This window comes from Pundamilia nyererei, unplaced genomic scaffold (genome assembly GCF_000239375.1).
Source record: "Pundamilia nyererei isolate P.nyererei 1_Seehausen unplaced genomic scaffold, PunNye1.0 scaffold00050, whole genome shotgun sequence".
In the NCBI taxonomy this organism is placed as follows: domain Eukaryota; kingdom Metazoa; phylum Chordata; class Actinopteri; order Cichliformes; family Cichlidae; genus Pundamilia; species Pundamilia nyererei.
This window is the reverse complement of record NW_005187451.1, coordinates 185,029-197,596: the sequence shown is the minus strand read 5'-3', so window position 1 is coordinate 197,596 and position 12,568 is coordinate 185,029. Positions and strand designations below refer to the sequence as shown.

Below are 12,568 nucleotides of genomic sequence, written 5' to 3'. Positions count from 1 at the left end.
CACACACACACACACACACACACACACACACACACACACACACACACACACACACACACACACACACACACAATAAGTTATCAGGTTGTAGGTTTTGGCTTTCTCTGCTGACGTCTGGTTTTGAAGGAAGCTGTTTTGGCATCAGCTTTTCTGCTGTGTTTCAAAGGAGAGACCAAATGTCAGAAGCAGCCTTTTAACTTGTGAAGCATTCAGAGGAGAAAAAGTTGTATTGGAACTTTTTTTCTCTTGCTTTGAGATGTTGTCCAATATTGGGCACTTCTCTAAAACACCTCAAACAATCTTATTGTTGCTGCTATTTGACTGTATTTCAAAGGGATATACCTGTGGTTTGAAACCAAAGTCACGCCCACCCTTAAAAACAACTGGAACTAAAATTCAAACCAGTCGAGGGACTTTGTTTAAAATTTGCGACTTTATCTGTTACGTCTTGGAGCTTTAACCTCGTAGTTACATTACAGTGAGTTTTTCTTTGATCCGCTTTCACTGTTCACAGTTTTAAGGCACAATAACACACCAAATTTGTATGTAATTATGTTTGCTGCGCAGACCCAAATGTAAGACTGTAGCAGCTGAAAACTACAGTGCGTGGGGTATACTTTTCCCTTAATTTTTCTTTCTTTTTTTCCCCGCAGGGACCTGAGCCACAACAAATTGCAGGTGCTCGACAGCACTTTGTTTTCCAAACTACAACATTTAAAAGAAATGTGAGTATGCCTCGTGTTTCGCAGCACATTTCAGAGCAAACTCGGGCTTTTCCAAAACAGTGTGTCTCTAACTCTTCTTTCACCGTGTCTTTTTTGATGATGTATTCAGAAAGCTGAACCACAATGGACTGGAGGAGATACCAGATCTGGGCCCTTACGCCTCAAACATCACAGTTCTTATTCTGTAAGTAAACCTTTCCTTTAAATCGAAAGCTTCTCTGGATTCTCACCTCAGCGTGGTGTGGAGGGTAATTCTCCGCCGGGGCTGTCATGGCTGGTTAAACTAGCGAGCGGGGAAGTGGTTCCTCCCCCTCCTCCTCCTCTCTAGAGAGCAACCCATTTGACTGAGCTGGTTCCCAGACGGGGCAGTCAGAGAGATGGCAGTCAGCCCCAGACGGGTCACGTGTTTCGAGACAAATGCCATCAACAGAAATGGGGGGAAAAAAAAATTTTTGGTGGCTTTCGCTGCTTGTTGGTGTATTTTTAAACTGGAGGCAGTGACGTGAGACTGGGAAGAAAGAAAATCTGTCATGTGAAAAAAAAATATTTTTTTGGTGTGATCCCAAGTGGATGGGTCACGTCCAGTCCTTTAAAGGGAGTTGGAAGAAAATGCTTCAAGTTTTAACATTGTCTTGTTGTATCAGTTTTTCTAACTTTTGTTGAGAACGATCACTTCGTGTGCTTGAGTGATGCTGAGTATGCAGAAGGCGATTTGACTTGTCGTAGTCGGTCCCTGTCAGATTTTAACCAGTATTGTTGTGCAATACGTGCTCTCGGGGCAACGCCAGATATTAGTGTGTGAAACCACAACAATTTTATTTGCTTTCTGTGGCACGTCTCTCAAAACCAGCCAAAGTGAAGTTACTGTGGAGGAATGTGCCTCCACTCTGAGCTAGATGAGGCCTTCTCCTCATCAAGCCCCAACACGAAACCCCGCGGTCGCCACAGGGCGTGCAGTCTTCAGTCAGTCAATTGACAATTTGTTTACAGATTTCACCCAGGAGCATCACCTCCAGCTATAAGTTTCTTAGCACAGAAACATGAGTAGGGTAGACTTTTTTTTTTTAATCCAAAAACCCAAAAAACCTTCATACTTTGGAGAAGGGATGTCAAACTCATTTTACATTACAGCCCAGTTTGAGCCTTAGTGGGCCAGATCACTGAAACTCTGTTTGCTGTCAGTGTAAAGAAGTTTAACTACACATTTAATCGCTAACACATTTTAGGTAAACAAGTGCGATTGCAACAGTACATCTTAGTTTTTATTCATGATTTTAAAATGCTGCTATGGTAAATGAAAAAGTTCTGTAACCTACTGCAGAGACTGTCCTGTAACTATAAAACAGAAAGTTTTTGTTCATTCAGAGAAAATGTCTGATATATTTATTTATACTGTGAATCCATTGTTTGTTTGTTTTTGTTTTTGTTTTTTTTAAAAACCCTTTCTAAGCACTTAGTGAATGTGAATTGTTTGTCTATTACATAATTACTTTGGTCTAGTGTGAATGGCCAAGGGGGAGGTGTTTATCAGTAGGAAACTGATGTTAAATTTTGTTAACATAAGTTAAAATTCATTCTCTCCTTCGTATTGTTCAAAGCCATGCAGTGGGCCAGATTGGAGCCTCTGCTGGGATGATTCTGCAAATGGTTTTGCAAATGTTTGAGCCATTTTTGAAATAAAACATTCCATTTAATGCTGACAATTGGTGAAAAACAGGATGCGCGAGAAGCTGTAGCTAATATTAGCTAATACACATTTCTGCTAGTCTTAACCATGAACTGTATAACAGATGGAACTAGCTTCCAGGTTTGAGAGGTGGAGCCAGTGTTGAAGTACCTTTAAACTGTATTCTATTTAATTGCCACTAGGGGGCGACTTCTGGGGTTACAAAAGGACATAAGGTTTAAAAGAAAACAGCTCTTGTTTTCCTTCTTGCAAACATTCTCCTGATGAGTTTATGGGTTCAGTCACTAGTTTTAGGTCATGCTAAATAAAAATTGAAGTTTATTTTTGTACATTTTGGTAATTCTAAGAGTCAGAAAGGAGAAATATCAAAGTTATGCTCATTGGCTAACAACTTATCAATCACAACACGTTAGCAAGTAAATGTGAGGTGAGCTCTCTTTTGTCTCGGTCGTATTCAACTCAATGAGATGGCAACGCCCACGCAGGGCTACGTCCATCTTTCAGCAGTCTTTCATTTAAACAAACTATTCTAGTTAATAGCTACAGTTTGTCATGCTAATTTTCTGGAAGTGGATAGTGCCGTGGAGCTTCATGAATCCTATTTTGCTGACATACAATTTTTTTTTTTAACCAAAAAGCTCACAATATGCAGTTCAAGGTCTGTTTTAATTTGAGAAACATAAAAGAATGTTCTGTGAAACATTGCCTGTGCTATATAATTAAGTAAATACTGGCTATTTTGCCTTAAAAAAGATCACATTGCAAAACTGTGGTTATCAGCGGGTTTGCCAGCATTCAAAAACTCCCGTATTTGTCAAACCCAAAACACACCGCATTGTAACTCTGTTATTGTTGTCAAGCACAATTCATCTGAAATATGCAAAAACCAGAGTGAAGAAAACGAGCTCACGCAGAAGAAAACGAAGTGAACACTTGCTCTCTCACTAGCCATCCTCCTCCTTCAGATAAAATGGCACAGTGTGTGATTTTTCCCTCCAGTGAAATATTTTTCCAGAATTTCTCTCCCTCCTTTAGTTTCTCCAAGCTGGGAGGGTTGTAAAGAGGGGGGGAAAAGACCTCGGGGTATCGAATACCACTTATTCAAACAGCCAGTCAGACATAGCGGCAGCTCTCGTCGACTTCTTTGACCCCGTTGCTCTGAGTAAAAACAAACGGCAATAACCCTGCAGCTGGTAGTAATTGAGTCGTGATCAGTTTAATTAATTGAACAATTTCCCAGGAATTTATGGAGGGGGTGAACCCCACCACCACTAAATCCCTTTGCTTGTGTTCAAGGAGGGTTCAACAAATGACCATAGAGATTCCAGGTTGGATTAGGTGTATAAGGAGGTGAACCTCTGTGTTCCTCAGGAAATGGGAACCTTGTTGAAATGAAGAGATCCAAAGCAAAATTGGCACAGATAAAGTAATTGTTTGTTGAATGTTTCATGTGATTCAGCTGCTAATGAAAATGTTTGTTGGTTTGCTTTTGATAAATCAGGGTTTTGTTGAATCTGTTCTTTAAAAATCCCGGCGGTATTCCTTTACAAGGTGTTTAGTTGTTTTTGCCTGAGTATGGGTTAAGCTAAACATGATTTGATGCTAATTGAGTTGTTGGTTGTACTCCAGATAAAAGACTATGGCAGCTTTGTTATGTGAGGAAGATGGCTGTGAGGTTAGTGTGAGTTGTGTTAGCTGGTCAGATATGTTTAGATTTAGAAAAGTGTGTCACTGTAGCGTTTCTTTAAACTCAAAGTTAAAAATGTCTGCCTCAGTGCTTCAACCAGATGGTTTGATGGACAGTTAAACTTGAGAAACTGCAATTAAAGGAGGGATTAAAAGTTTGTTTCTTGTTGTCGTTGTCTTTTTCGCTCTTACCTATGCTCACTTCCAGCTCCATACTTTGGTTGTTGGGGTCTGCTTAAGTAGAATTGTATGATTAATAGTTGAGAGGAATCCGTATACCAGCCCTCGTTCGTCTTTCTGATACAAGCAGTTTTTGCTCCTCTACCCTAGGCCCTGTCCATGCATACTCGGGCATTTTATTAAATGTTACTTTTTCTGTGTTTTGGCCTTTCAGCCACATGTAAAAATTAAAAATTGAGCTCCTTCTAGGGTTCCTTCTGTTTCTACGTTTGTATGTAGACAAAGAAATCAGAGTTTCTCTTATATCTTAAAAGGAGTGTGCCTGTATCTCTTTTACTAATGTAATACTGTGTGCTGTGTTAGTCTTTGTAAGCTTTTAATTGGCAAACATGTGTATATGTTTAAGGATATATGGCCACCAGTTGCTTTGGCATGTTCTTGACAGTCTCATCTTTTTCGTGTGGACAACGATGTTTTTCAAAATGAACTTGTTTGAAACAAATACCTGTGAATGTGTAGCTGGAGAAAGGCCACTCTGTTTTTTAAGCCAACTTTCTTCTGATTGGCTGCCCCTCGTCACCAGAAAATATATATTTACAGATTGTGGGCAGAACTTCTGTGTGTAGGTCAGAGGTTGACCATATTAGGGTTATACACTCTTACTGATGTCACACAGAGCCAAGAGCAGAAAAAAGTGTCAGAAACAGAGTTCTTAGAGCAGTCTGAAACCTGAGGTTTTAGCTGAAATTGTTACTATTTGACTATGTTCACTATTGGTATTCAGCATTCTAACATTATGTATTTGATAGAATTTAAGAAATGCAACAATGTGTTTTAGTACTTTGTGCAGTGCAGACACGTACAGCCTTAAAGACATCCTTGTTCTACACAAGCGTCCTTCAGTTCACGTTAACACAGTGTGTTCTTCTCACTAACTGACGTGTTAAGATGATCTGCCATTTAAGTTAGATATGCAGATATGTGCGGAGTTTAATATGGCGTCTCAACAGTGAAGCACAGCGCTGGTTTTCATTACAGGCGCCACTGCAGAGAGGGAGAGAGTCATCAGATGGCTTCTGCAAACTCTGTTCTTTTTCCAATAGGAAATACCACACACACACACACACACACACACACACACACACACACACACACACACACACACACACACACACACACACACACACACCACAGGCAAGATACATTTAGAAAAAAAGCGACTTTCCATTTAAAGAACTTCCCCCTCCAAAAGTATTATTTGCCAGTCACTGCAGCGAGCTTTGCTGAACACGGGGCAGTAACAATAAGAAGCCTCGACGAGGATCTCAGGTTTTTGCAGTGAGTAAATGTGGTCAGCTCGATGGCGGCTGAGGCCAGAAATACTATCGAGCTATGCAACAAGTGCTGACAGGTATAAGCTTGTGTGAAACCTTTGTCTTATTGGTGTAATAGGCCTGTGAGTATAAAAAGGCTTTACCTGATTATATTGCACATTGCAAGCATTTGAGAAGGTTTGAAAAAAAGACCATTACATGCGATTACATCGTTTTGTAGCCACGAAAGCTGCGCAACAACAACGTTACCATAGTTTAATAATTATTGCAGATTTCCTCAGTATTCAGCATCCATTGGGCTGTTATTGACACATGCTTGGCCTTCCACGGACTTCCAGAAGCTGCAGCAAAGCCCTGCAATCACACTAGTAATGACTCCATAATCACATTAGATTGAATGAACAAGTTTGGAGTGAGTGGATTTAAAGTGTACAGAGCGCTGTTTGTTTGTGTGTGGCAAGGACTCTTTGAGTGGCAGTGCAGATGTTGAGACTGAAAGCACGACGTACAGTCCCGCAATTGTCTGGGCATGCAGTCGCACAGAGAGTCACACAGAGAGTTCACGGTTGGGTTAATGTTTAAAGATGAACAGCGGAAGATATTTTCTACTGCGAAATAACGGATAGGATTGTGCAATAATTACATGGGAGACAGCGATGATACCATCTAGCAGTCAAATCGAAGGCTAAGCTCTTCCCCGGGAGCGAGGAGCAGGCACCGAGCCCCTCCACCTGTCCCCTGTTTGAGCTCTCTCTCTGAGCAAAACTGGAAAGACTGGTTCGGTCTCACCAGGCAGCCCTCCTTCTCTCAGCAACCAGTCAGGGGAACATGAAAACTGAGATACAGGTGGTGTGCGGCACTTTTGTTTGGGACCCGAGGGCTGTGATGCACGGAAGGCTCGCTGCAAATCTCCAAACAAAAGTTGCTGACAGTGAGCCAATGTGTTTTACTTCGGTAATGATGTAGTTCGTGCACACTGCAACATATGTTTAGGTTTGACAATTCAGTTCAATTGAATTTTAATTATATAGCACCAAGTCATGACAACCGTCACATCTATGCACTTTATTTTGTAAGATAAAGACCCCACAATAATACAGAGGAAACCCTAACAATCAGACGACTGCTTTTGAGAAAGGACTTGGCGACAGTGGGAAGGGAAAACCCCCTTTTAACAGGAAGAAACCTTCAGCAAACCCAGGCTCAGGGAGGGGCGGCCATCTGCCGTGACTGGTTTGGGATGAGAGGAAGAAGACCGGACAAATTCGAAAAACGTGGAACAAGAAAAGAAAGTGAAGGCACGCTCGCCATTCTGTGTGACAGTTTAATGGAGCAATGTTTTCATGTGTTTCATGAACATATGAGTCTCCGGCTACGTCTACGCTAATCTGGATAAATTTGAAAATGGTGTTTTCATTTAAAAACACTCCGTGTCCACACTATTTTCAATCGTTTCCGAACAGTTCTTCATCCACGCTGAAACGACCAGAAATGCTTACGTTCCTTCACTGTACTCGACCTGTGTCATTTCCATCTGCTGCTTATTTACTTTCCGGCTCTTTGAAACATCGCGGTAAAATGTTGAGGAAAAGCACTGAGTTTTTTAAATGGGTTACAAAGTTGCAAAAGCGAGTGAGAATTAAAGAATTTGAAGAAAAGCTCTCTGGAGCAGGTACAAACTCATATTAATCTTTTTTATGGCTGTCAAAATTTAGAGCAAACAAAACAACTGCTGTACGATGCCGTCTGCCATCTTGGTTGAATTGGTCACATGACTGCATCACATGACTAAAATGTGTCAAGGTTTTCGAAAAGCCCCCATTTTTGCAGTCTACACTGTGACAGCGTTTTCAAATGTATCCACTTTGGAGTGCGTTTTCAAAAAGCTCAGTTTTCCTTGACCAAAAACGCCGTCTCAGTGAGGACAGAAAGCCGAAACAGAGAGAAAAAGATGCGCTTTCAAACGAAAATGTATTAGTGTGGACGTAGCCTCCATGCCCGCCAAACTCCTCCATCTCTCCCGACTCTTTGCTTCCCATCATATCATCCCGTGAATGAGAAGTTTACAAAAAGGTGTTGCAGTTCCCACCCAGTTCTATGAATCTGCAGCACACCACAGTTTCATAGCAGCGTGATGCAGGTTCAGCTAATTTGCATTGGTTAAACATTAATGGCACCGCATCTCATATTAAACCTAAATTCTAAAACTGTCCTTGCTTCTTTTCCTTTTTTTTTTTTTTGGCTGCTGGAAAGAGGCTTCAGGAAAACCTCTGTCCTGGTCAGCAAGGTGTAGCTGGAGGAGGGACTGTAAGTAATGAAAACTAGGCCTGTAGTCTGCTGCTTTGGAGGGAAACCCCCCCTCCATTCCACTTGCTCTCTCCCTCTCTGGTGCAGAGTCTCATGCACAAAGAGGGCACTGTAGAGGCTCTGTTTATAACTAAGCAGTCCCTGCACTGCAATTTAGGAGGCGTGCAGCTCAGGAAATTGCTGGCCTCTGCTGAGGCATGCTTTCACTGAGGGAATGGTATTCATCAGCCAAGTAATTGGCAGGTTACTTTTTTAAATACCTTGTTGGTAATTACCTTATAAACAAAATAAAGTGAAAGCTTGTTTGGTGTGAAGAGCAGCAACATTAATCATATTGAATAATTTGTTGGCTTTTTTTATGAAATGCGCGTGCAACCTCAGCAGAAAAAAAAGATGACATAACTTCATGTTGGGTGGTAAGTTTAAGCTTTAAGAGCGCGAGAATTTGTCATTTTTTAATTCCGCAGCCGAATTTTGGGAACGCGAGTGCTTGTGTATCTGGAAATGTGAAACCGATGCGCACCGCTAGCCAAATACATGATGTTTTTGTCATTTATTGGAGCAATGGTGTCTGTATTTTCAGAGCAAACAACAAGATCACTGCGATCTCCGAGGCTCAGCTCCGGCCCTTTCTTGCCCTGGAAACCCTCGACCTCAGTAACAACAATGTTGTGGAAATAAAGTCCGGCTCCTTCCCTGCTCTGCCTCTCAAGAACTTGTGAGTGTTATGATTTTCTTTATCTTAAGAAAAACATTCAGATCAGAACACAAGCATGGCGCTGTCATGAAACTCATTCATTCAGAGCCAAAGAAAGATGGTGTTTCCAGCTGTAGTCCTTTATATTTGGCAGCATATTTCTGTTCTGGGACCCCACAGCAGTCAGTCGGCACATAACACAATACATTTGATCACAACAGAGATGACAGTTATTAGTCAGAGATGGCATGAAAATGGGCGGAGGTGGATTGCAAAGCAGCTTGCAGATGCACACTAAATTTAGGCAGGTTTAATCACTCCATCTAGTTCAACAGTAGATATTGCAGTTTTTCTGCAGTACATTTGTATTTAAAGCAGATTTTACAAGCATATCTTCCTTTTTCAGGTTCCTCAACAACAATCGGTTATCCTCTCTGGAGCCTGGCTGCTTTACCAATCTGTCGAGCACGCTGCAGGTTCTCCGGCTCAACCGCAACCGCCTCTCCAACATAGGACCCAAGATCTTCACCCTGCCTCACCTACAGCATCTGTAAGCAAAAAAATGACAAAGGCTTGCTAGACAGTTTGACCATCCATCCATCTCTAGGACTTACGGCTCTGGGTCATCGGGGTAATAGTCTAAACAGAAAAGCCCAGATGTCCCCCATCCCAGCCACCATCGAGGTGTTCCCAAATTGTTTTGCCCCATAATTCCACATTTTCCTCTGGCTTCTAAGGGCTGTTTATCCATCTAGATTATTTTGGTATTGGTTTCCCAATTTTGGACATCGCCTGTCACTTGCCATGTTGGGCTCATGTGGAAAATCCACAGGCAGTCTCTTTATACTAAAATCCACCTGAAGGAAGCTCGCACACTCTATTGCCATATTCCACGACCTGACTTGTTGCACAGGTTGCTATCGTGGTACCACGTTGGAATTCACTGGGCTCCTGGGAGCGACCCATTCTTTCACAAATGTTTGTAGAAGCAGTCTCCATGCCTGAGAGATTGATTTCATCCACCTGTGGCCATGGACGTGATTACTTTTAGCAGTATAGTGTATCCACCTGTGGTGAGAGATGCATGCTGGTGACACCTCGACAATAGAGCTGTCCTCCTCGACTGAGTTGTAGTGTGAGCGCGGGGCATGCTTGTACTGCTTTTCACTGTGAAAATAGTTTGAGTCCTGTTTCCACTTTAAACTTTCTGCGTGCGTTTCAGAGAGCTGAGCAGAAACCGGGTTCGCAGGGTGGATGGGCTGACGTTCCAACACCTCCCAAGTCTTCGCTCCTTGAAGATACAGAGAAACAGCCTCAACCGCCTGATGGACGGATGTTTCTGGGGTCTCAGTAATATGGAAGTCCTGTAAGCATTTTTTGTGATATGTTTTATTCCTGAAAGGTAATGTTGTTTGCAGAATAAAGTCTCACTGTGTGTGTGCACGTGTGTGTGTGTGCAGGCAGCTGGACTACAACAACCTGACAGAGGTTAGCAAAGGCTGGCTGTATGGCCTGCTGTCTCTGCAGCAGCTCCACCTCAGCCACAACACCATCAGCAAGATCAAATCTGACGCCTGGGAGCCCTGCCCGAAACTCAGTGAGCTGTGAGTCCACCTTTTTTTTCTCTTTCCCTGCCGTCCCTCTGGATATTTCCCCCCACTTTCTATTCACACTCTGAACTCCCAACACTTCTCCGTGTTGCCCTCTCCTCCTTTCTGGCACTCCCGCCTGCCCTTCCTCACACTCCAGTTCCTCCCGTCGCCAATACACCCCGAACCCGACACACACACACACACACACACACACACATGTAGACAAAGCAGCGTCTCTTGTGCTCTGCCAGTCAGTGCCAACATTAAAGCACTGCCAAAATATTACACACCCCTTTGCCTCCTTTCTGCTCTGCTGTCACTTGAGCCAAAACATTGGCCTCTGGAAGTCCCGTTAGTTGTTTGTTTTTTTTGGAAATTCCATTATTAGTTGCATTTTCGTTTCTTTGAAATACCCACAAAATTGATTTCTCAAGCCATCAACGCACGTTCCTGCGAGCGGATTGAATTTCCTTTGTTGTGGTTGTTGTTTACAGCGGTGGCCGGTTTTAGTGTTCGCCATGTCTGGAGCTTTTTTTCACGGATAGCTTGTTTTTTTTCTTTTCTTCCTTCTTCCTCCCTCTCTTTCCCCACTTTTTTTTCGCTCTTATCACACAAGCCTGAGAGTAAACAAGTCGCCTGTGGGTTGTGAACGTGTTCAGCTATCTTGATTTGTTCTCATCAGAGTTTACTTTGAGGGGGAAAAAAGTCTTTTCGGAGTGATTCACAAATTCTTTTTTGATGCAAAATTTGATCTCTGCAGACTGATTGGAGATAAGGTTGGTCTGGAAATATAAAGAGTAAAAAAAATGTTTGTTTTTTTAAATATGAAACATGAAGCATCACAACAGCCGAGCCAGTTTGTAATCAGCGCTTTGCAGAAATGTATTTATTATTTCCTTCTTGTTTTTCCCATAGCAACCTGTCCTCCAATCACCTGTCCAGGCTGGACGAATCGGGATTCGCAAATCTCGGCGTGCTTGACAGGCTTGACGTTGGAAACAACCGCGTGAGCTTTATCGCTGATGGAGCTTTCCGTGGTCTCTCCAACCTGCAGATGCTGTAAGTTGTATTCACTGTTGACTAAGTAGTGCCTTACTCTCTTAACAAGAGTAATTTCTTACACAGCTTGTTGAGTTATATTTTGCTTTTACATGGCCCGAGATGATAGACTGTACAGGCTGCCCTCCATGAGACGACCACACCATGGTGATAGCCGGGGTTACAATAAGACTGTCAGTCTTCTTTCCTGATGAGCTTATGAGTATTAAGTCATTTCGGGCCATACTGAATAAACAACTAGGTCTTTTTGGTGTTGGAAGCCAAGGTGCAGATGGTGAAAACGCTAATCTGGATGCTTTAAAACAGGACTGCACGAAGCAATGGATGGTGTCATGGCATCTACGTCCATCTCTTATACTGTCTATACCTGAGATGAATTGTTACATGTTTGCAAGTTAAAATTCTAAACCTGCTGCTCCGTGCCCACACATAAATCCTTATAAAATAAGAACATGCACATGATCTTTTATTTAAGTTTAAAAGACAAATCAAAAAAGACATAAAAAAATCAAGTTTTGGCTGGGATCAGCAGCCACGTTATGTTACCATAAAATGCATTTTATGCATATTATGCTTTGCAAGAGCAAGCAAAGTGTCAGTTTTGTGTTAGCAGCAGTGGATAGTCTTTCGTGGCCTAATCACGGTTTGCACTTTATTGTCTTGCCCTCTTGCACTACAAACAAAAATTAATGTAATGTAAGTAAATGTAATGTGATTACTGCTTTACATCTAGCACTGATTACTGTAAGTAGTTTGTAGATCATCGTGTAGAACGTTATTCACACTGTTGTTCTGAGTGTTTCATTTCTCTACCTTTCTAAAAACAGCAGTACCACTAATCATGTTTGGTTTAAATTGCTCGAACACTTAGAAAATCCGTACCTACCCCAGTCTTAACCCAAAGTTCATTGGCATACATATCGAGGCAAAATAGATTTCAAACTTTTCTTTTCAGGTTCTCCGTGCTAGGGAAAAAGAACACAGCTTGTATAAAAGAAAGGAAAAAAAAAACCCTTCAGAGAGCCACAAACCCAACCTCAACACCCCCTCCTCCCCACACACATACACACCGTACACCCATCGTCCCCTGTTCCCACAGAGAGGCTCCCTAACATTTTTCCCAGTTAGGTCTTTTTAACTAGAACCAAATGTCTTCCTTAGGTCATCGTAGGGCAGGTGTGCACCTAGTTAGACGTAGATTGATTCAGGCCTTCAAACCAAATGCCCCCTACACACACACACACACACACACACACACACACACACACACACACACACACACACACACACACACACACACA

General features: G+C 42.2%; 1 protein-coding gene across 1 annotated transcript in view; it reads left to right on the top strand.

Moving 5' to 3' along the window:
* The window catches only part of lrig3 (leucine-rich repeats and immunoglobulin-like domains 3), a 22,254-nt gene that overhangs the window by 3,861 nt on the left and 5,825 nt on the right, over window positions 1-12,568 (top strand). Inside the window, exons 2-8 of the mRNA XM_005733087.1 lie at window positions 654-725; window positions 835-909; window positions 8,503-8,637; window positions 9,023-9,166; window positions 9,839-9,982; window positions 10,077-10,220; window positions 11,124-11,267. Of these exons, the coding sequence (XP_005733144.1) occupies window positions 654-725; window positions 835-909; window positions 8,503-8,637; window positions 9,023-9,166; window positions 9,839-9,982; window positions 10,077-10,220; window positions 11,124-11,267 (858 nt within the window). The remainder of the gene's footprint in view (window positions 1-653; window positions 726-834; window positions 910-8,502; window positions 8,638-9,022; window positions 9,167-9,838; window positions 9,983-10,076; window positions 10,221-11,123; window positions 11,268-12,568) is intronic.